Source organism: Echeneis naucrates, chromosome 22, assembly GCF_900963305.1.
Source record: "Echeneis naucrates chromosome 22, fEcheNa1.1, whole genome shotgun sequence".
Taxonomy (NCBI): domain Eukaryota; kingdom Metazoa; phylum Chordata; class Actinopteri; order Carangiformes; family Echeneidae; genus Echeneis; species Echeneis naucrates.
Genome location: NC_042532.1, coordinates 7,057,814 through 7,079,111, shown reverse-complemented (window position 1 = coordinate 7,079,111; position 21,298 = coordinate 7,057,814). Strand labels below are relative to the sequence as shown.

The window sequence follows — 21,298 nt, the reverse complement described above, 5'->3', positions numbered from 1 at the left end:
CTTCTTGCTTTTATGTGAAAGAGGGATCTCAGAGGAAACTTTTTCTGTCACAAATAGAGAAGGAATGATGTGGAGGCGTGATGTTGCTTTTGACAACTGTGAGTATCATAATGCACAATGAGAGCTGATCACTACTTGCCCTTCAGCATATACTTTTTGAGCAGCACCACGGCACAGTAAGAAGGTCTCGGGTTTGGTTCCCAGGCCTTTCTGTGTGGAGTTAGCATGTGCTCCCTGTGCCTGCATGGGTTTCCTTGCGTAATCTGGTTTCCTCCCTCTTCCTTCCCTCTCTCTTGTCGGTCTGAGTGGTTAGGGTTAGGGTTAGGGTTAGGGTTAGTGTGAGTGGTTGTTGGTCTCTGTCTGTCTCTGTGTGTTGGCCCTGTGATGGACTGGAACCTGTCCGGGGTGCCCATCCTTGCCCAGTGTGAGCTGGGATTGGCTCTAGCACCCCCCACGACCCGGAATCAGATAAGTGGTTGAAAATGAATGAATGAATGATGAATTTTTAACCCCTTGGAATCTTTGAGAGGTGTTCCCAACAAAAAAGGGCAATAATTTATTTTTACTGCCTGTGTGGGTTTCCTTTGGGTACTCCGGTTTCCTTCTACCGTCTTTGGTGACTCTAAATTGGCCGTAGGTCTGTGTGTGTGAGTGGTTGTTTGTTTCTGTATGTTGGCCCTGTGATGGACTGGCAACCGGCCCAGGGTGTACCCCGCCCTCACAAAATCAGCGGCGGCTCCAGAGATTTTCTGTTGCAGGTGCTATGGGGATGCTCAACACTCAAGAGAAGGTACTTTGAATTTTGGGGCATTATGTGACTATATACAGACTTTTCTAGGGGGGGCTAGGCGGGTGCTATGATTATTATAGGAGCCCTAGCACCACCTTGCCTGGAGTCGCCATTGCACACAATGTGAGCCGCGATGGGCTCCAGCATCCCCCGACGACCCGTTAATGTATAAGTGGTAGAAGATCAATCTTCACTTTCACTTCTTCACTTTATTTGAATAACTGTTATTGAATATTTGTATATAAGAACACCTGGCTTGCATTGGGTTCCACTCCTTTGACCTGATAATCTGAACCCTCTTTGACACTGATATGAAATACTAAATGAATTCACATCTGGTTGTAGAACAGTTAACATCAATGTGAAACCAACAAATGACCACGGTTGGCTGAGATTACACCAAAATGAAACTGAAATCATGACATTTTTTTGCACCACAGAGACATTTTTCCTGAAATTAAATTGAAATTCTCACAAATGCAAAAACTCAGAGCAGTTCGTATGTGACTGGTTCCCCATTGAAGGCCATTGTCATCCTTTTACCTTGTCAAAAGCTGGTTCCAGTGTTAATGCACATAATGCAAATCAACTAGCCACAGTTCACTCAGGGATGTTGCTGAGTTTTGATGAACCTCTAGCTTCAAAATCAGCCATGACTCCAATCTTAGATGCTAAAATGGTGAAACTGACAACAAAAGTTAAAATTATATCTAAATTATAAAATAAGGTTTTAGTTCAGTGACAGCTCTGTTGTAATGGAGATAGCTGAACAACAGGCAGTCTATAAACCACAGGGTCATGGTCTGCTTCTTTGGCAGTAAAGCAGAGAACAACAATGCAACCACTCAGGATTGGTGTTACATGTCAAGCGAGTTTTTCCTTCAATCTTATGGAACATAGCCAGAGATCAGCTATGAGACCTGCCCGTGTTTCAGCCGTGTTGAACTGTGTCGATTATAATGTGGCATGGGAGCAGATCTCGCCATCAGTATACAGATTCAGCCATATGTGCATTAAGATTTAATATGTATCTGTAATCGCCCACCTGAGCCCCTTGGGTGATGTGTGACGTGAATCTGAGTGTGCGGGTAAAAAAGAACAATTATGGAGTAAAGATGAACGTGTGAGACGAAAGGAGGCACGACAGGAATAAAAATAATTTGAAATGATTTTACAGCACAGCCCCATGAAGTCGCCATTTAAGGCGTGTGTCCATTGAGCTAAATTGCGGGTCTTAATTTCACTACATTTAGCTAAAATAAAAGAGAAGTCAATTGTGTGTCACTAACTAGTCTGATGTGGTCAAAAGACCAAGACTTACAAAACAGACACGCTTAATTCAATGACTCTGCAGAGGCTGTTTCGAAACCAAACACATAGGGGTGCACACAGACATGCACACGCACACATACTCACACCATTGATTAGCTCGTCAATCACCAGCCAATGAGGATAGCCAGTGGCCACCAACACTCAGGTTATTGTGTGCTTTGACCTCAGGGTCAGTAGTAAGTAGCTGAGGACTGAGCCCCGCACAAAAGGCCAGCATCATGTACTTTCTACATACAGTGGCGTTGCCGCCGGCACCCTTATGAATAGACACATGGCAGGCCTATCCACAGATGGGACAGGGACAAGAAAGGGGAGGGGGGCTCTGTATGTGTGTGTGTGTGTGTGTGTGTGTTGCCGTGGTGAAGGAGAACCAGCAGAGGTAGCAGACTGAAACAATGGTGCTGATGAAAGGCCGGAGTCGTGCCTGGGCTTCAGGGAGGGAAATTATTTGGCAGGCAGGTCCCCTGGTTTATCTGACTGGATAACGTGCAGACGGGGGGGGGGGGCATTTGGAGGAGACAGAAGGGGGGCACAGAGCGGCAGAAGTCTGCAGACTGTCGACACAAAGCCACCCCCATGCACCAGTGAGTGGCCAACTGTTCAAAAGTGTGACCAGCACAATGCCGAACAGATACACTTTGTGTGGGTGTGTTGTGTGTAAGTGTGTGCAGCTCTGTAGGCTTTTGGACATGTGCATGGGATTTTTTGATTGATTACGAGTTGCCAACTGTTTTGGTCCTGAACATGCTAAAATGTATCCGCATTATCTTGTAATTTACTGAATCTGAGCCTATGAACTGTTGCCGCACACATTTAAAGAACTTCCCCTTTTAGCAATAACTAATGTGATTAGATTTGGCTACAAATATTGGGCTTTCTGTCCTTACCCCACAGTGATGGTAGAAAGCAAACTTTATTTGTTACTTTGAGCATTTTGATCTTACTCTAATTCACAAAGATCCCTCTTGCTCAAGAGAACTCACAAACCTTTAATCCAGCAAGATTAGAAATTTCCCTCTAGTGACGTCGTGCTGGATTATCAAGTGTAACAGTACACTATTTATAACTTTTCAGTGAAGTGCACTTGTGCAACACAAGCAGAAACCCATGCATCTCTGCTGTGTTGCTTTGGAGACTAGTAAAACCAAATTAAACTGTGTACAATGCTTTTGTATAATTTGGTGAAAAAAACTCTTTGAAGCTTCAGGTTCTTGAATAAAGAAAATGTTTGTGTTCTTGACTCATTTGTAGCATTTACCAATTGTATTATGAATCTCACTTGCACGGGGCAGCCTTTTAAATTCTTGGACATTTACTTAGTTCAGATTATGTTAAGTTAGTATCTTTGTACAAACAAAATAATAATGAAAAGAGAATGTTAACCTGGGAGATATAATGTTACAGTGAGAACAGACTAGAAGAAAAATGTCTGACAACAATTTAATTTTACAGCAGGATCCACTAATCTGAGGCGACACCTATGTGTGTTTTTCATGTATCTTTAAAAAAAAATACTTTCTCTGTTTAAAATGGGACTCTTTACTAATTTGCTGGAGACAGTTACCAAGAGGTTGCCATCATTCTGGTCCCAGCAACCTGAAGGCTAACATCTGGACCTGGTCCCTACACCTCCTGATGCCGGTCCATCTTGGCAATCGGTTCTGCTTATTCCCCTTTCACTCTCTCGCCCTCTGGCCTGTCTTTCCTCCCTTGGTGCCCCCCCCCAGGGTAATTGTGGGGTAATTTATGAAGTTCTAGCAGCATGGAGTTGGTCGGCGTATGGGACAGCCTGCTGACCGAGCCCCATTCAGCTCCAGAGGAGAGGGCCTGGGCTTCTTTTATCCTCCCAATAATCAGCATCTCTCCCTGGGCCGAGATCCCCCTCCTGACTCCCCTCGCCCTGCAGCCCTCCTCAGCATGCAATCCTCCGTGGCTGTTTAAAGATGAAGGGGAAAGTTATTGGACTCTTTAGTGACTCATAAACATCCTAAGGGATTTTCATAGTGCCTTTGTGTCTTTTTGTTGGCTGGGATAATGCAATTGTTTCACTCAGTGTAAATGAATAAATCACCAAACAGTTGGTCCCAGCGGTGAGCGATAACAAAGGGCAACACTCCCTGTTCTCAGGAACACTTGTCGACCTGTTCAAACACTTTGTGAAACAATTTTATATCTCCCTCCCCAGACATTGGAAATTTTGAGATCCTTAGATGAAGGAATCCGAAACATTGCCACATATCTGCTCCCGCTGATCACCTCTCCTGCTATGATTTTGATTCCGCAGCCTTGATATCCTCACAGTATCGAGAAAAATGCTGGTAAACAAAATCTGCTGCATGTCCTCTCTGCTCTCGACCACATGCTTAGATTAAAACTCGGTGCCACTGATCTTGTTAAACAATGACCAGCAGAGAGTGAAGGAAGCCTTATGGTACACAGCATAGGTTTGCTCTTCAGCTTAGTGCTTTATTGAGGCATGATAGGCCCTAATCTAGCTTGATCCTCTGTTGCAACAAGCATATGCCTGTGATAATGCCCTAATTTTCTGGTCACCTGAACACTTTCATTGGAGTGCACCCTGTGACGGAGCAGAAAAGGGGGTCTCTAAAGCCTGAAATAAGTCTGTAGCTGAACCCTTGAATTGGATGAAGGGTCTTGAAAGGTGGCATCCAGAGAAGAAAGTCAAACACCCTGATACAGGGTTAAAAATTGAAGGACTATGTGGAAACATGGAGGGTGGCTATGCTTTCACTGCTAAAATACAAAGCTCTGAGATCCTTGTGTCACTCTGTGTGGCCCGTTGCCTCTGTAAACACATGAATAAGAATGAGAATAAACAGGAGAATGGGATTTATCTGGCTCATGCATATAATAATGGAGTGAGAGAAGGTCTGATTACATTCCTTCTATTCAGTCAGAACCCCTAACATCAATCCATATGTGTTTGCTTAATGACAACTGTTTCGCCTGGTCAATCTTCTGCTTTCTGTTAATTTTATATGAGTGAAAATGTTACCCATCCGATGTCAAGTGCTGATGATAAACGGCCATTTAATTTCAATTTATAGATTTATTATTCTGGATTTTGTACAAGCATTGACTCGTGGTTGTTTTCTTCTCTACTTACTGTGTAAAAGGGTGTGGCACAGAACCAGCCATTAAAAGGTCTGAAAGACTGGGAAAAGGATGAAATCCGGACCATTGTGTCCAACATAGTTAATTAGGAACTGACCCAATTAACAGAGAAGAGTCCAGCAGCCATGTTGGCTCCAAGCCTAACGATGGGAAAATCCATATGGTCCAAATAAATGGCCCATGTTGGCTCTCAAGGTTTCCCAATTATAATATCACCGAATGTTGGCTATGCCAAAGCACCCTGTGGGGCCCCCTGATGGCACTGTACTGGGTGCGTCCTGAAGGCCCTCTTGTGTCCAATTCCTCGAATTTTTGTGGGTGCATGTGTTTCAGTTCCAGCTTTGATAATACACACAGTGAGGTGCAAACCATTATGAGCTTCAGTGCAAGTCCAGGAAAATTAATACACAACAATTTTGTGTGATTATGAATTCTAAACACAGGGCATGGCCACGATGTTTAAACACAAACAACAATGGTTCAGCTGTCGACACACTGGTAAATTTACTAATCAGCAGGATTACATTATGCAACACAAATGGTGTTGTTCATTTGTTGATAATATGTAATATGTTGGGATAAAAATTTAGCTTCATGAGTTTATCGCTATATTTTGAAAATGAAATTGAATGAGCAGTCAACCTTTTTACCCACTGGAAGTGTAAAGAATATTTTCTTGCTGTAATGGCCTGTATTGCGGTTGGCAACGTTTGCATGCAATATCTGTTCTGTAACAGTAGTAGCGCTACTAATGTAAGGAAAGGCAGAAAAAACTGCCTCAGGCGCTACCCAGATTAAGACAAGGTCGCCAAACACGTGGGGAAGAGCTCTGGTACCATGCGATATCCAAACACATGAATCAGAGTTACTTAATACTTTGACAGACTGCAACAATCCTGAAACTGCACAAAGACGCCCACGCCTTGAGGAAGAGAGCGTCTTGTAGTGCTGGTAAATATAAATGAGGGTGTCCTACTGTGCAGCAAGATGAGAAAAGCAAACAGTTTCTAAGAAGAGCTGGCAGATGATGAAAAACAGCACATTCCAGCTGTGACACCTCTGAAATGTTTCCTACATTTGAACTGAATAAAACCTTACATGTGCAATTATTAGCTCCAAGCAGCAATCGATGCTGCGCCCACAGTTCGAACAACCAGTGTTTCTGGAAGTCTCTCTTGCTGCCCTGGAAGGTGTGACACATGAGCAGAGCATTATCACATTTTCAAACTCCTGGATCCTCCAGCACCACTGCACTCAAGGCCAGGCAGGAAATTCCAGAGCTGAACGGAGAAATCCACCCCCCTGAATGCTACAGAAAAATATAGAGATGTTTCATCCCACCACAAAAGAAGCTCAGCAACGTTTTACATCAATCCAGAAAAAAAAAAAAAAAAAAACATGTGTCACTCTACCTGAGACAAGCGCACAGTTCATTTAAAGTTTAGCCAGTGTTTGTGACTTTTTGGTTTTCATATCAACAGAAAGAATATGTGAAAAAAAAAAAAAAAAATCTGAGAAAGTGTCAGTAGCTTTTACGGTTAAATTAGCAGAAGACAATGCTGTGCCCACTCTTTAGTATCTTTTTAACTACTGAAGGACCCCCTTCCAGTGATAGTGCTGTGATTTCGCAGACTGTTTGGGGAGCCAAGTCAAACTTATCTGACCTCTTTTGTCTTGAGCTCCTGGTTGAATTGTACCTAGTCTGCCATTAAGAGCCTCATATGGTGCTTCATACCTTTCTCCTAAGTGTCTCATGGATACCATATGTAAATAAGGCCTTCAAGGCATCATATATCTGACATTATGGAGCTGGGCAGTAAAATGGTCTGTTTCACTCTTTAGCTGGTCTGGGGTCCACTCTCCCTTTCACTCAATTTTAATTCACCATATATCTTGTCATTTATCATCCCATGCATACATTGTTTGTAACATTTACTGATACATTTACACCTTTAAAGAAAGTCATTTTTAACTCAACAACATGTAAGCATCCCCCTAGTTTGGTTAATGTGTAGGGGGTTCATCAGGGCTGGGGGGAATTAAATGTGGGTGTGGGAAGGTGAAGTGGGGGCTGCAGGAAGGAGGTGTAAGCATGGGGGGGTGAAAGTGTGTCCCTTCTGCAATTGGCTGTGGCTCTAAGTGTCTCATTATGCAGGTTATTGTTCCTTTGTTGAGCCCGTGGTATAAATACACCCCAGCAGGCCCAGAGGATGACAGTTTAGACGGACTCACTTCTATGGACAGACTACTCATCACACTGAACAACACCGACTGCCAGAAGTGAGACTGTGACAACCCCACAAGGAACTGGAGAAGCTTGAAAACTAAGAACTAAGAGGCATCTAGAATCTAGAATAACGCCCTCAACGCAAGCTGCTGGCCTTCAGAGTTGTCTTTTTGGGTCATTTTTCTTCTTGCAAACAAGATGGATTCTGACACTGGCTCCACCTACAGCCGCTCTTCATCCCCAGACCTGGTGGTGGATGACTCAGCTGGGAGCTTCTTCTCCAACAAGATGTTCCAGACATACTGCCAAGAAAACAGAGCAGACAGCGAGGCCGACCAGGGAAGGACAGAACGCTGCAGTGGGGGTGGTAAGACCAAGACCAGGTCTGAACTCAGCAAGGAGGAGATGCAGGACCTGAGGCTGAAAGTCAACAGTCGGGAGAGGAAAAGGATGCATGATCTGAACCAGGCGATGGACGGCCTGAGAGAGGTCATGCCCTATGCTCATGGCCCCTCTGTTCGCAAGCTGTCAAAGATCTCCACCCTGCTGCTGGCCCGCAATTATATCCTCATGCTGTCCAGCTCATTGGAGGAGATGAAGAAGCTGGTGGGAGATGTTTATGGTGGCAGTGCTGCTGTCCAGAGCCGAACCGCTGCCCACCCCACCATCACCCCTACACCTCCCACAGCCCACCTCCCTCTGCATCCTCTGGCCCAGTCCCTGCACTCTCTGGTGGGCAGCACTCCTTCCACTCTCCAGCATCACTCGTCCTCTCCTTCTTCAGCCCCAGCCCCTCACTCCCCCCCATCCGCCAGCTTCCTAGGCTTTCATACTCCAGTCCAGGGCCTTCTGAAGGATCCCCTCCACCTGACCACCTCCTACAGGCACTTCCCTGGCATGCCCTGCCCTTGCTCACTCTGCCAGCCTTTGCCCACAACTACCTCCACATTACACAGCCTTTCTATGAACAAGTGAGCAGGGCTCTCGAAAAACTGACCTCAGCTGTTGGAACCAAACAGCTCAACCGTGCTAAACAAACTGCTAAAAAATAAGGGCTGGTGCCACAAATTGTACATAATGTATATATATTCTGCCATGCAAAGTGCTGCTATTTTTTTTAAATCATTTGTCTCTTGTTGATACAGAAATATTCTAAATGCAGAAGGGATTTTATCAGAGGAGCAAAGACTGTAATTTATCTGATATTTGTGATGATGAAAACTGAAAATGGAACTGGTGTGTCCTTTTGTGCAGCATCTCTATTTTCTTAAATTAAATGTACTTTTTTAATACTAAAAACTCTTGTTTTCCTTCTTTCTTCATGATTGTGATCCTGAAATATTTATTCTGTTCCTGTGGTCAGAGACAGTTCAGTCTGAACAAATCAAATGCCTGTCAGGTATTAATCTTTGTTTATATTTTTAAAACTATAACTAAAGGTATTAAGGTTTTTTTTTATTCATGTACTCACAAATAACTGTCAGCTGTATGAGAATAATGTAGCACCATTTACTTAACTAAACAGAAGGTGTTTTATTGGTGCTGGGAAAGACAAGGCAACAGTGCAAGAATGGGTTATTAAGAAAAGGGTGTCATTGGTTGCTAACCAGCTTTGGACGGAGCAACCTCTAAAGAGCTAAGAAGGGACAGAAGGGACAGACAATACACCAGTGCAGGGGTTGAGAGTTGTACTCTTGAGCCAGGGGACCATCCATCTTCACCTCAACAGGGTGTAGGAGATGAAAGGGCGACACAGGCGCCAGTAAGGCCCGTCACTTTTGTCTAATGCAGACATAGCCATGTCCTTAGCTCTACACCGATGATTTGTCACTGTCCTGTGCAAACATGGATATAGGTGTACAAAGGGCAAACCTGAAGCAGAGGATATAGTGAAGTCAGTCTAACACAAGGTTGTATAAAACCATGATTCCTTTTTCTTTGCTAATGAGGAAATCCACACGCAAGAATCATAAACTTTTCAAATTCATATTTGCTGCATCCGTCTTATACATTAACTTCAGGATGACTGTTATAGCAATAATTACTATGCTATACTGCAAACACATCTATTGTACACAGTCATTGCCATGAACATGATTTAGTCAAACAACCCGACAATGGCTTGCCTTCACTTAGCAACAAATCAAGCGTGTAAAATACATGCTTATCCTCCCACGGCTGACAGATGAGCTGGAGATCAGGGGAGAAATGAAGAGATGTAACACTCATTCTCACCCACCTCCCTCCTGCCCCTCCTCCTCCTGAGAGCCCTGAATAGGTCTGAACAATAGCCATGCGTGGGACACAAAGGCTGGGGGAGACCAAGCTCTCGTGCCTGCGACACAGACCTCCTCCATTCAATCTACATTTCATCATGGTAACAAGCGCTGTCGGGCCAAAAGGCCTGACACCCTCGCTCGCCACAAAGGCGGTTAACTCTAATATATGAGGCTATTGACACTGTAAAGAGCCCCTGTCAGTACTGGGGGATTGTCAGCTGTGGGACGTCTCAGTGGGGGGAGGCAGCTGCCAGCCAAACCAAGCAGTGGAGCTTCTGTCATTGGGACTGGCGTTGCAGTGTCACCTGGTCCCTGGTCCCTTGACACAGAGACCCTTGGTCCTCCCACAAGGCCCCTCCTTTATTGGGGCACAGGTGGGAATGGGAAGCAGAACACATTGTGGAGATTAGTGGGAATCGGCCTCCCTTTAGTCTAGGTAGATAATTAGGGACACTGACTTGTGCAAAGCTGGTGTTTCCTGATCGGCACCAGATGGTGTTAACCCACGGTATGGCATCAGCAGTCTGAAATGCCTGTGTGTGTGTGTGTGTGTGTGTGTCTGTGCATGTGTGAGGTTGTGATGAGTGTGATGTGTAATGGATATGCTTCTTAAATAATACAATATGGGAAGGTCCACTGTGTGCAATTATGGTCAGCCACTGCTGTCATCACGATGCTCTTTAGCATACGCTAACCAGCAGTGGCAGCACTGGTTTTTGTCACAATGTTGTGCACAATTAACTCTGAAGATTAAATACAATGATATGGATAAGGCTGCTCGTGACAGGGGCCGAGGAAATATTTAGATACGAAATAAAACTGGCAAAATGCTGTTAAAATATTTATATTATTAAATCAAAACCTCATCAATATTTTCAGCATGTAACAAAATGACTAGTTTGAACCACTTTGTTTGAACACTGTTAGGCAGCTCAATATTCAAAACCTCAATGTTATAGAGGCATTTGTTGATAATTGACTCCTTAAACCTTAAATTTGCCATTTATGAAAATATGTCAATCTGGTTTTAAAATTGTAAAATTGTAAGTTATTAGAATTGTAAAAAAGTTTCCGATGGATAAAAGGCCAAGCGTCCCCATACTGGACAGGACACTTAAGTCTTCAGCAACACAAAGGACACATTGATACGAACATGCATACTTTGTGAATAAAATGGCCTACAAACTATCACAGTACGCACATGTAGACAGATGGATGAGTTAACTACTTCAGATACTTATCAATGGTGGAGTACTTGTCCCAACTTGACTCACCACATCTTGCATTGACAGAGTTAATTAGGGGACTGAAAGACACAATTAAGAGGATCGAGGTGCTGGATGGGGGAGACATATTGCAAGACATACGCACACATTGTGCAGCGTCTGGATAAAGGGCAACTTCAATTAAGAGAGAACAGTTCCAGAGGCTTGTTGCCTGTTCTTTTTCATTTTGTGCTCAGTAAAGCCCACAGCCCCCTTTTCATCCAGCATACTGATGAGGAAAGCACAGCTGCTGGTGCTCCAAGCCCATATGCAATACGCTCACATGCACATCCACAGATGCACTGGGAGGCAGGAGATTGATGAGGGGATTCAGGTTGGAATCACGAAACACTGATAAATCAGTGTCATGGCCAAAGAGAGAAATATTTAGGCTGGATAGATTTATTTTGTTTCCTATACATCCTATTGGTTAAGTGGCTTTTAACCAGAAAAAAACAACTTCCATATGGTTAAATCATTTGTTCCCCTAATGATTGAATCACCATTTTCCCTATCTTTATTTTGATGCATACCTGCCGTGATGGAAAATACTTAACTGATTGTCTCCACCAATCTGGACAAAGCAACTAGTTTGAATTTAAATTGACATAGACATGAATGTTTGTTGGGTGAGAATATTGGGTTTCAAAAATGATTTTGTCAGAACAGAAGTACGGTTCAAAAACAAAAAGACAAAAAAATATTTTTTCACATATCCAGTTTCACATGTGGACACAATTCTGGGATTATTGTGTTTGTTTCATGTATTACGTACATATGCAGAGGACCTACGCACTTAGACTATTCAGATGAACACCAGTGGAACAGCATTTAACTCATGTCCACATGACCCCCACAGAGTTGGCCTGTGGAGCCAAGTTGGATTTATCATTCTCAAAGCATTTTCCCTGAGTTGTTTCTCTTTAATGAGAGAAAATTTTCAGTAGATGGGATGACTCGACTGTGATGGAGTACAACTCAGTTCATTTACTCAAATACTGTTCTTGTGTACAAATTTTATCCCCTTGTACTTGGGCTAAATCGTTTTATGCAGCTTTGTGCATGTACTCTACATTTCAAATTATATATTGCTTCTTTGTTGTCCACCTCATTTATCACACAGCATTTGTTGCTTAAACTAGATGTGACTATGTTCAAGTTGAACTAAATCAGTATGTCAATGCATTTCTCGGTTGGCTGACAGAAGAATGATTGGTTTATAGCTTCTTTCATGCAACATGCAATGTTTACAGCCTTTGAAATGTAAATGTTTAACTTACTTTTGTGGTGGACTTTTCTTTTAAATGATATTTACAAATGAAACAGGCAGCCAATTACATTATTAATAACTGATGTTATGAAAAAAATGTGAGAAAATGTTGAAACAACATCACCTCACGGGCATCAAGGCAATTGTTAAAAACTGCTGCCACTGGTTCAGACTTCCGGTGTTAATGAATGGTTAGTGAATTATCTCTGTGTGTAATTTATTTTTATTATTTATGAACATTGGTTTTATTTTATTGTGAATATGTTTTACAAGGGCGTTACTCAAATTTGTGAGTGGCAGGGACTAACAGCTGTGCAGATGTTTACATGTTTTTTTTTGTCGTTGTTGTTGTTTTTGCATGCAGCGTTATGGTTTGATTCAACAGGGCAGACTCACATAAAAAACACATAAAAACAATGCAGGTGTTTTGCCCCTCTAACGTTAACTTTGGGGGTGCATGAAACCCAAAGCCCCCCAAACCAGTTCAATACATCGATTTTTAGCGCTCTTATCATATCTGGCCTTCCGCAGCCACCGTAGACACATATGCCCCTATCAAACATTTGCTAGTTATAATCCGAAAAGAATAGTATGTAACGTCTGGAGACTCCGTGCATATTGACTATGATTATCTGTGTATCACAGAGGAGGGATCACGGTTTTTTAAATCACGTGTGTATTTTTACAACTGCGAAGACGAGGTTAGAGTTCAGTAAATACTGATGATGTCATCGTCTGAAGATGGCTGAAGGGTGAGAGTGAAATCGCTGTTTTAGTTATAGTTTTAAAAATATAATACTGGACAGAGCACCGACACGTTGTACATATGTTGACCCGTGTTGTGTTGCCAGTCTAGATCTGATGGAATTATTTAATCCTAATGTTTTCCTCTACAGCCTCCAGGAATAAGTCCAGGAAGTGCATTTGTTTACTAAAACATAGCTTAGCTAGCGTTAGCGTCGCCCGGTTAGCTCGTGTGAAGACCAGATAAAATCGCGCAGTAACCACCAGTCGACTGTTTGCCTCTCTTCTTAATTATAATTGACGCAAATGTGTAGTCCTAGCAGCCGTAACACCCCTGCTTTGTTTAGCAAATTTACTTTATACTGGTGTGATTGCTGGCATTAGCTAACTTCAGCCTGCTAAGCTGTTTTTGTGTCAGTTACCGAAGGAAACCTTCAGGAAATCGACAGCTGACAGTCAGTGAATGTGAAGTGTCACCAAATTGACAGGGCATTTTGTACTTTTGATAAATGTGCAACGTTGGTGCAGTTGTGGTGTTGTGTGCTGTGAAAAGTAGCATACGTGTAACTGTTGGTGTGTCTGCTCATAGAGAAGGCTGGTGGGGAGGCTGGCTTCAGCAGAGCTTTCAGGCCGTCAAAGAAAAGGTAATCGATCCATTACACATTACTGCTCTCTTCATTGACATATACATTTATTCAAGTATTTACTGGATATTTGAAACGGAAGTAAAGTATCTCTGTAGCTGTCATCCAGTCCTCATCCAGAAAATGTGTTGCTAAATTTGATTTCATGACCTGCATGTTAGTGTTAAGGTTGTTTAATGGTGTTCTTCAGCTACAGGATAGCACCCAAAGTATTTGTGTTATGCACTGACCTGGAGAGATCCACGACTACTGCAGCCATCTGACTACATCTCTCCCAAAGATGTCATTGTTCCCTGTAGCTCACACAAAATGCTGGAGCTGGAAAACTCAACAGTTCTTAAAAGGGACCATGCTACACAGTCTAGCCTCTATAAACAGGCTTCCCGTGTCTTGTAGAGTCATTTTGAAAGTGTGTTTCACAGTAGACTTTTGTCTGATTTTGTGGCTACATATATCAGTGCTGTTCTTCCCTTATGGGCAAACATGTTACTCCAGCAAAATCCAAAGCTGACCAATTGCATTTGCTGAGTGCCTGAATCAACCCAGTGTTGGCTTTTTACAAGTCTGCCTATATCTTATGATAGCATCGTCTTTATCCACATGATACCCAAAATAAGATTTTCACTTCACTTTCTTCTTCAGTCATCTGAAGCCTTGGAGTTCATAAAGCGAGACCTGACAGAGTTCTCCACTGTGGTTCAACATGACACAGCCTGCTCAATTGTGGCTACAGCCACTGCTGTCAGAAACAGACTTGCAGTAAGTTGAAACCCTCACCAGGGTCAGTGTTTTTATTAAGTACCTCTTGACGGTATTTTTGTGTTGATGTCACATGTGTAGGCAATAATGTGAATCTATACTTTTGCTTTGCTTTCTAGGTGGAAGGCTCCTCAGAAACAACAGAAAAGGTGAAGAAGAGCCTTTCTAGTTTTTTGGGAGTCATATCAGATACACTTGCTCCTCCCCCTGACAAAACCATTGACTGCGATGTCATCACATTGGTGGCAACGCCAGCAGGAACCACAGAGGTTTACAACAGTTCCAAGGTCAGCTGAAATAAATTTGCTAATGAAATATATTGTAGTTATTGTGACCAAACCACTAACTTAAGAGTTTCAGAGCTACCCTGTGCCCGTGTTCTCTTGCCTGGTGTGATGAACATAATCGCTTTGCAAATAAAAAAACAGTGTTGACTTGGACTTCAGTTTTAATTTTGTTATTCAAGCCTATAGGGCAGAAAAGACCACATGATGTTCCTTGTAGAATCAAAAACCACAGTTTAGCTTTTTTTTTTTTCTTTTTTTTTCCCCCCTCACTGCAGGCTCGGCTCTATAGTTTGCAAGCTGACCCTGCAACGTACTGCAATGAGCCAGATGGTAAGACAGTAGACAGCTGTTGTTGGCAGTAGCTAACATGTTTACTATTCTAGTTGTTTAAGTAATTTCTCTGCCTTTGTAGTATATTTTAATTATATGTTCTTTTTTTTCCATCCAGGTCCCCCAGAGCAGTTTGATAACTGGCTGTTGAGCTTCAGTTTGGAAGATAAGAAAGGAGAAATCTCTGACCTTTTGGTCAACAGTCCCTCTATACGAGCCCTCTATACCAAAATGGTTTGTATTGTCGCTTTGTCAACACTTATAGTCATGGAGCTTTGCGTGTAGTTGCTTGTTGAAGTGAGAAACTAAATTAGGAACTCTTTTTATATTTTGTTGTTTTATCAACAGGTGCCAGCAGCTGTAGCCCATTCAGAATTTTGGCAACGGTATTTCTACAAAGTCTTCCAGTTGGACCAGGTAATCTTGATGTTGTTTTGCTGACTGTCCACTAGATGTCAATTATCCTCTCCCATTAGCACAATACTTTAGCCTTGCTGCCACCTGCTGACCATTTGTCGAGCAACTCTATCCCTACAGTGTCGGTACCACCTGTGTTGTGGATTGGAAAAATATTCTTTTTCCAGGAAAACAAACGTTAAAATCTTGGGGGTTAGGGTTAGCCTAACCCTTACCCTAAACTTTGGCTATGGACACATTTTAGTTATTGCATCATCGCAGTTGGATTAAAATTCAATCTTAATGTGTCTTTTAGGAGGAGGCAAGGAGAGTAGCTCTGAAGCAGAGGGCTGAACAGACGACACACGCAGAGACCCTAGGCTGGGAAGAGGAAGAGGAGGGTATGTTAGTCTCCGTTTCTAACAAATGCATAAACAAAAAATCATAGACTACGTACTCTTCATTTTGGATATTCTTTCTTACAGATGATTTCCTTGGTACCTCGTCATCATCTCAGCTCAATTTTACACCCCCCCTGGACAACAGCTCAAGCCAGCTACCTGCAACCTCAACAGCACCAACAGAAGTGACTCTGCTGAGTCCTATCCTGTCTCCGAGTGAAGAGCGTGACGCCACCCTCTCAGTTAGTAGTGACAGCGTCAGCCTACCAACGCAGGTGGAAGTGCAGCCAGAGCCTGTTACCACAGAGCTGACCAAGAAACTGACAGAAGCTAGCTTGGAAGATCTCGTAGATAAAACACAAGAAGAGCATAGGCCAGGAAAGAGTGACTCACCCTGTGAGGCTCAAAGGGAGGCTGTATCTCAGCCAGAGGTCTCTGTTGATGTGCCATCAGTGAAGATTGCTGCTTCTAAACCAGAGTCAGTGAAGGAAGAGGGCCCGCAGGACCTGAGAGTGTTTGAGCTGAACTCTGACAGTGGGAAGTCTACGCCCTCTAACAATGGCAAGAAAGGTATGATGACTTAAGGATGTTTTTCTGTTGCTAGTGAAATTCTTACTGTTCTGTTATCATAACAAGGTTATCTTTAATGATATATTTATTTAGCTTTCCAATAAATGGACTTAGAAGTAGCCAGGCTGTGGAGGTCAGAGAAAGTCATGAATATTGTCTTTCCCCATCCAGGGTCTAGCACTGATGTGAGTGAGGACTGGGAGAAAGACTTTGACCTGGACATGACAGAAGAAGAGGTTCAGTTGGCACTCTCTAAAATAGAAGACCCTGGAGAGGTCAGTGTTATTTATTGATATGTTAATATGTGAAAAGTGAGGGTTCTTTATTTACCGTTCTTTCCGTGTTTTGCCAGCTGGATGAAGATTGGGAGAACTGGGAATGAGAAGCCACTGCAACATGAACTCTGTCCCGCCATTAAAGCTAGTTCTCAGCAGATGAACCATGCTTAATGTGTTTTAACTCTTTGTCCACACTGTCACCATGTCATGATTGTCGGTAGGGGATCTTTCTGGTGGGTTTGGACCATATTGGCAAACGTGTTAAAAATGGCAACGGGGAGACCAATGCAATAAGAATTAGAACGCTCCGTCAGCTGTCAGTTTAGTGGCCACTCATGAGGGTAAAGACTCAAGTTACAGTTATTTCTTGGAGTACCTTCTCACTTGGAGGCTGTGACACTAGTAAAAGACAGAGGTTGCAATCATTCTTATCTTAAAGACTAAGGACATTCAGCGACAAGCCAGAGTGTGAAATGTTTCGCAGCTGCAGGAGATGAGCAGTTTTTCCCTTTTTCTTTATGCCATTAATTACACCATGTCCATTGTGAGTGTATTTCAAGTGGAGCATTGACTTCACTGCAGGCTGCACAATAGCCATAAACTGAATTGCTGCTTCTAAATGTCTCTAAGATGAAATACTTTGCAAGTGATTTGTGAATGACGTTGATTCATTTGGTTCCACCTGTACCCCGCTCTCTCTTTCTTTCTCGTCTTTAATATGCAAGTGAATCCTCAAAATGGGAAAAAAAATATTTTGGCCTTTGTTCACAGAGCACTTTTCATTTTGGATTCACTCCCAACTGCAGATATATGGCCTTGAAAAATACGAGTTACTGTGACAACGTTATCCAAATGTTTTTGTAACGAGTCAGTCATCTGAGACACAACCAAACAACACTTCATCATTAGTTTGTTCTCCCCTTTCTTTATCATATGGGCGATTGATTTGAGTATACAACCTTTTTGCAAGCTACATGAAATTGTCTGTCACTTTAAAAATTTCCATTTCTGTTTGTGTTCTTTGGGCAGAGGGAATTCATGAATGATCACTCATTAAGCGCAAAGTCATATTTGACTTAAATAAGAGAATTTTAAACTGGTCCTGGTGATGCGGTGGCAGATTCTTTGGCTTGAGATTGTCAAATCAGTGCCGTTTTTGAGTTTTCTGTTGGCCCATAGTTGGAACAAAATAGCTCAGCAGGCAATGTGCCAAGTAGATGAATGAGCAATGCAAGCACGCTCCATGCTTTCATGATTTCCTTTTCCATCAACTGTAATGTAGCTGAGAAAAAAAAGCCTAGAGCTGTAATATTTATACTAAAATGCTTAACAATTGTATTATGTGCTTTGAATTGCATGTCTGTGCAATAACATAATGCAAAATGTTGTGCAGATAATTATTGTTGAGTTGTTTGGGTTTTTATTTTTTTTTTTTTTTTGTTCTTTGGTAAAAACATTGGCTTGTCCTTCAGGATTTTGTGTTCTGACGATGTGTTGCATGTCTATCAATCTGGGCTGTGTATCCTCTTCAGATTCACACTTTGAACTAATCAAAGCTGTTCGGACGGTTCTGTTTTCAATACTCAAAATCCTTTTTTTATGTGAAGTATTTTACTTTTTTTTCCTAATGTTTGTTGTCATTAAAGGATTCATGGCTAATGGACTTATATGTCTTGCATTTGAAAATAGTCCAGTTTTGCCATCCAGGAGTGAAGGGGTTAAAGACAGTCTAGTGTGATTAAACCAGACAAGGATACTAAGGCATTATAGTTATTAGTGGAGCACTGAATATCTTCAGTTACAGTGTACAGCACACAGGAAACCACCACTCCTACAGAAACTGTTTTGGCTACTGTGTTGACACAAAAGGACCATTTAAAAGGACTTTTCAAAACTAAATTAACTGTCATGAAAATAAGAAATATTTTAGATTATATCCTCCTGGGACATGACACCACCTCAGAGGATGTTCACTTGTATTAGTGCGCCCCTACAGAATCCTTTGCGGTGTGTGGGTGGGGACTTTACAAAGGAACACTGCCACAGAAAGGGGTTAAATTAAAAGCTTTATTATGAGAATTTAATGAGTTCATGATGGTGTGTGAAGGTGTAGGAAACTTGTGGGTTGTTGAACTGTAAAACATTGAAACAATGAGACTCTCAACATACACTAATCTTGTTTAGGCAGCCAAGAATGGAAAACTCCACTTCCATCCTATCTGATAGTATCATACCTTTAGTATTCATTAATATCTTCTCCAGCTTTTCAGTGAGGTTGATGACGATGCCCAGCAAATCAAACCATCAATCTCGTTTCAATGGCTACACTATTATCGCATGGAAATGTTCTGGTTTACTTGTGCATAATTTTCAGCTCATTCTCCATGGCACATTTTGTAGCTTTGGAAACTTTGGTACCACCACTAGTGGTCAGTGAGGTTTAAACAAATGTCTTGTGAGTGTGTGTCCAAGATTCCTTTGGAATTACAGCTTTGGGTTCGTTTGTCCACATAAGCAGCATCTACATGTACGGATCTGTCAATGTACCTGCAGGTTACTGAAATGGTCACCTGGTGGCGGTGTTGTTCCATATAGGCCGTCCTAATCCAACCTGCCACTCCTTTTCTTTCTGCTGCAGCATCCATCTCACAGACACGGATTGGCCACATGTTTCTCTCACACACCATTGTTCATCATCAGTTGTAGTACTAATAGCTTTTACTGCAAATTTCCCTTAATTTTCATACAGGATCTCGCTCAACTTCTCCTCAGTGTAGTTTTTTCTAAACCAGAGTCACTGAAAGGGTGTTGGGGTCTTTGAAGTGTCATCAGCCGAGCTGATGTAGGTCACGGTGGAGGGGACACCTGTACAGCACACTGTCTCTGCAACATGGATGCTGTCTGTAAAGATGGCTACTGTCTACACACACACACAGTAGTGGGGTAGTATTGTGGGTGTGGTCTTCGGGTGATGATAATTCAGACAAGGGGGCTGTTATTTTAGAGCTTGACCACAATCGCATATGTCAAGACTAACACAAAATTAATATAAAAGAATATTAATATTAGTTGCCTATCGCTATTTCGAATTTACACAGTTTTTTAGGTGAATAAACAAAACAAGAAACGATCTCCTTCAGTTAGGTTGTTGGACATAATAAAGAAACATTAAGAGATAAAAAAAATTTGCAACTCAAAACACAAGGGCCTATGTTTTAGTGGCTCTAATGATGCTTCAAAGTTGTATTCCAAGAACAAAATTATATGACCTCAGCATGTTTACTTGTTTACTTCACTGAATGATACGAGTGCTCTTGTGTTCTCAAACTTGCATCCTCTCATGCACACGTTAATGGATTGCACATCTGCTGCCCCAACTGGACCCCAAATAACAGAGACACCGTATACATTACATTCTTTCTTACTCGGTTCCCACTTGGAGGCTTTAGTCAGCAGAAAGGCTGTAAAGGAATTTCCTGTTAAAGCCCACTGCTCCCTGAGCCTGGGCTGTGTGTGTCTGTGTGTGCATGTGTGTGCTTTACATTACCACCAGCTCCCACCAAATCTACAGATCATTTCACTTTAGACTGACAGAAATAAAAAAAAAAGCTTGAGAGAAAAACTTTCCTCCTGAGAATTTCTGCGCTCCCCATCCTTGACTTAGCGCTTCCTCAGTCTCTTTTTGCCCCTTTGACTCTCTCCCTCTTCCGTCCTGTCCACACATATGCACCACACACTTGTACCGTTGTGTGTCTCGAAACACACACACAAATGCATACACACTGAGAGTCAGGATGAGGTCATTGTCTTGAGAGGGAGCATTATCCTCGGCACCCTAAAGGGAGAAACCCTGTAACCCCCTCTGCCTTTCAATAAGCACAAAAGACTCCCTTTGAGGGAGGAGGCAGAGTCTTATGGAATGTGTTACCAGGGTTTTCTATACTACTGGCCTCTGAATTCACACCCATTTCGTGTGTGTGTGTGTTCACATCCCAGCATTTTGCCTTTCATGCAGGGAGCGTATGTCTGACTTCAACATTAGTACTGCATCATGTACATAAAATGATTTGGACTCATTTTGACAGTTGGTTACATTCAGCATGATCAGAACTGACATCTATGTGTGAGATACATGTCCAACATAGTTTCCTCTTTGTCACAAAGAGAGAAAAACGCAGGCAGCAGGCTAAGTGTTGATTCGTGGGGGGGGGGACTCTTCTTAAGGACTCTTGAGATGCCTCAGGATTTTTCCATGACAAACCATTGCTTTTCCCAATGTTGAACGGTGGGAACTGGCCACTTTGTTTGTGCGAAGCGGTGTCTGGGAGGAATGTGGGGTTTAGTCAGGGAGGGGAAAGCAGGGGGAAAAGCATGATAACTCCCACTCCATTCAGATTTATGGTCAAGACAGAGGGGCTCCTCTGGATGCATGTCAGGGGACTAGTCGAACACCGCCCCACTACTCCAGGCCTGCCAAGGCAAATGTTTGGTCGAACAGCCTCTCGCTATTCTTTAAATCCTTCTCTGTCTTTCTCTGCCTATAACATCATATGGGAAAGTGAGCCTGGTTGTCCCGTGGTGTTTTTACATG

At 42.5% G+C, this 21,298-nt stretch overlaps 2 protein-coding genes across 2 annotated transcripts; both read left to right on the top strand.

Moving 5' to 3' along the window:
* Positions 1–7,682: 7,682 nt before the first annotated feature.
* olig4 (oligodendrocyte transcription factor 4) lies at positions 7,683–8,459 on the top strand. Its single transcript, XM_029494382.1, has one exon. The coding sequence runs from the start codon at positions 7,683–7,685 to the stop codon at positions 8,457–8,459; it is 777 nt and encodes a 258-aa protein (XP_029350242.1).
* Positions 8,460–12,845: 4,386 nt separating this feature from the next.
* Positions 12,846–18,370, top strand: bsdc1 (BSD domain containing 1). The gene is made up of 11 exons (XM_029493784.1): positions 12,846–13,050; positions 13,632–13,686; positions 14,329–14,445; positions 14,565–14,732; positions 15,008–15,062; positions 15,181–15,296; positions 15,411–15,479; positions 15,775–15,859; positions 15,944–16,429; positions 16,601–16,704; positions 16,782–18,370. The coding sequence occupies exons 1-11, from the start codon at positions 13,040–13,042 to the stop codon at positions 16,809–16,811; spliced, it is 1,296 nt and encodes a 431-aa protein (XP_029349644.1). The 5' UTR covers positions 12,846–13,039; the 3' UTR covers positions 16,812–18,370.
* Positions 18,371–21,298: the final 2,928 nt, after the last annotated feature.

Bases quoted from the DNA above. Each gene is read 5' to 3' on its own strand.
- bsdc1 (XM_029493784.1), top strand. The intron at 15,063-15,180 runs GTAAGACAGTAG...TTTTCCATCCAG, and splicing joins GTACTGCAATGAGCCAGATG to GTCCCCCAGAGCAGTTTGAT. The intron at 15,480-15,774 runs GTAATCTTGATG...TGTGTCTTTTAG, and splicing joins AAGTCTTCCAGTTGGACCAG to GAGGAGGCAAGGAGAGTAGC.
- olig4 (XM_029494382.1), top strand. From the start codon at position 7,683: ATGGATTCTGACACTGGCTCCACCTACAGCCGCTCTTCATCCCCAGAC.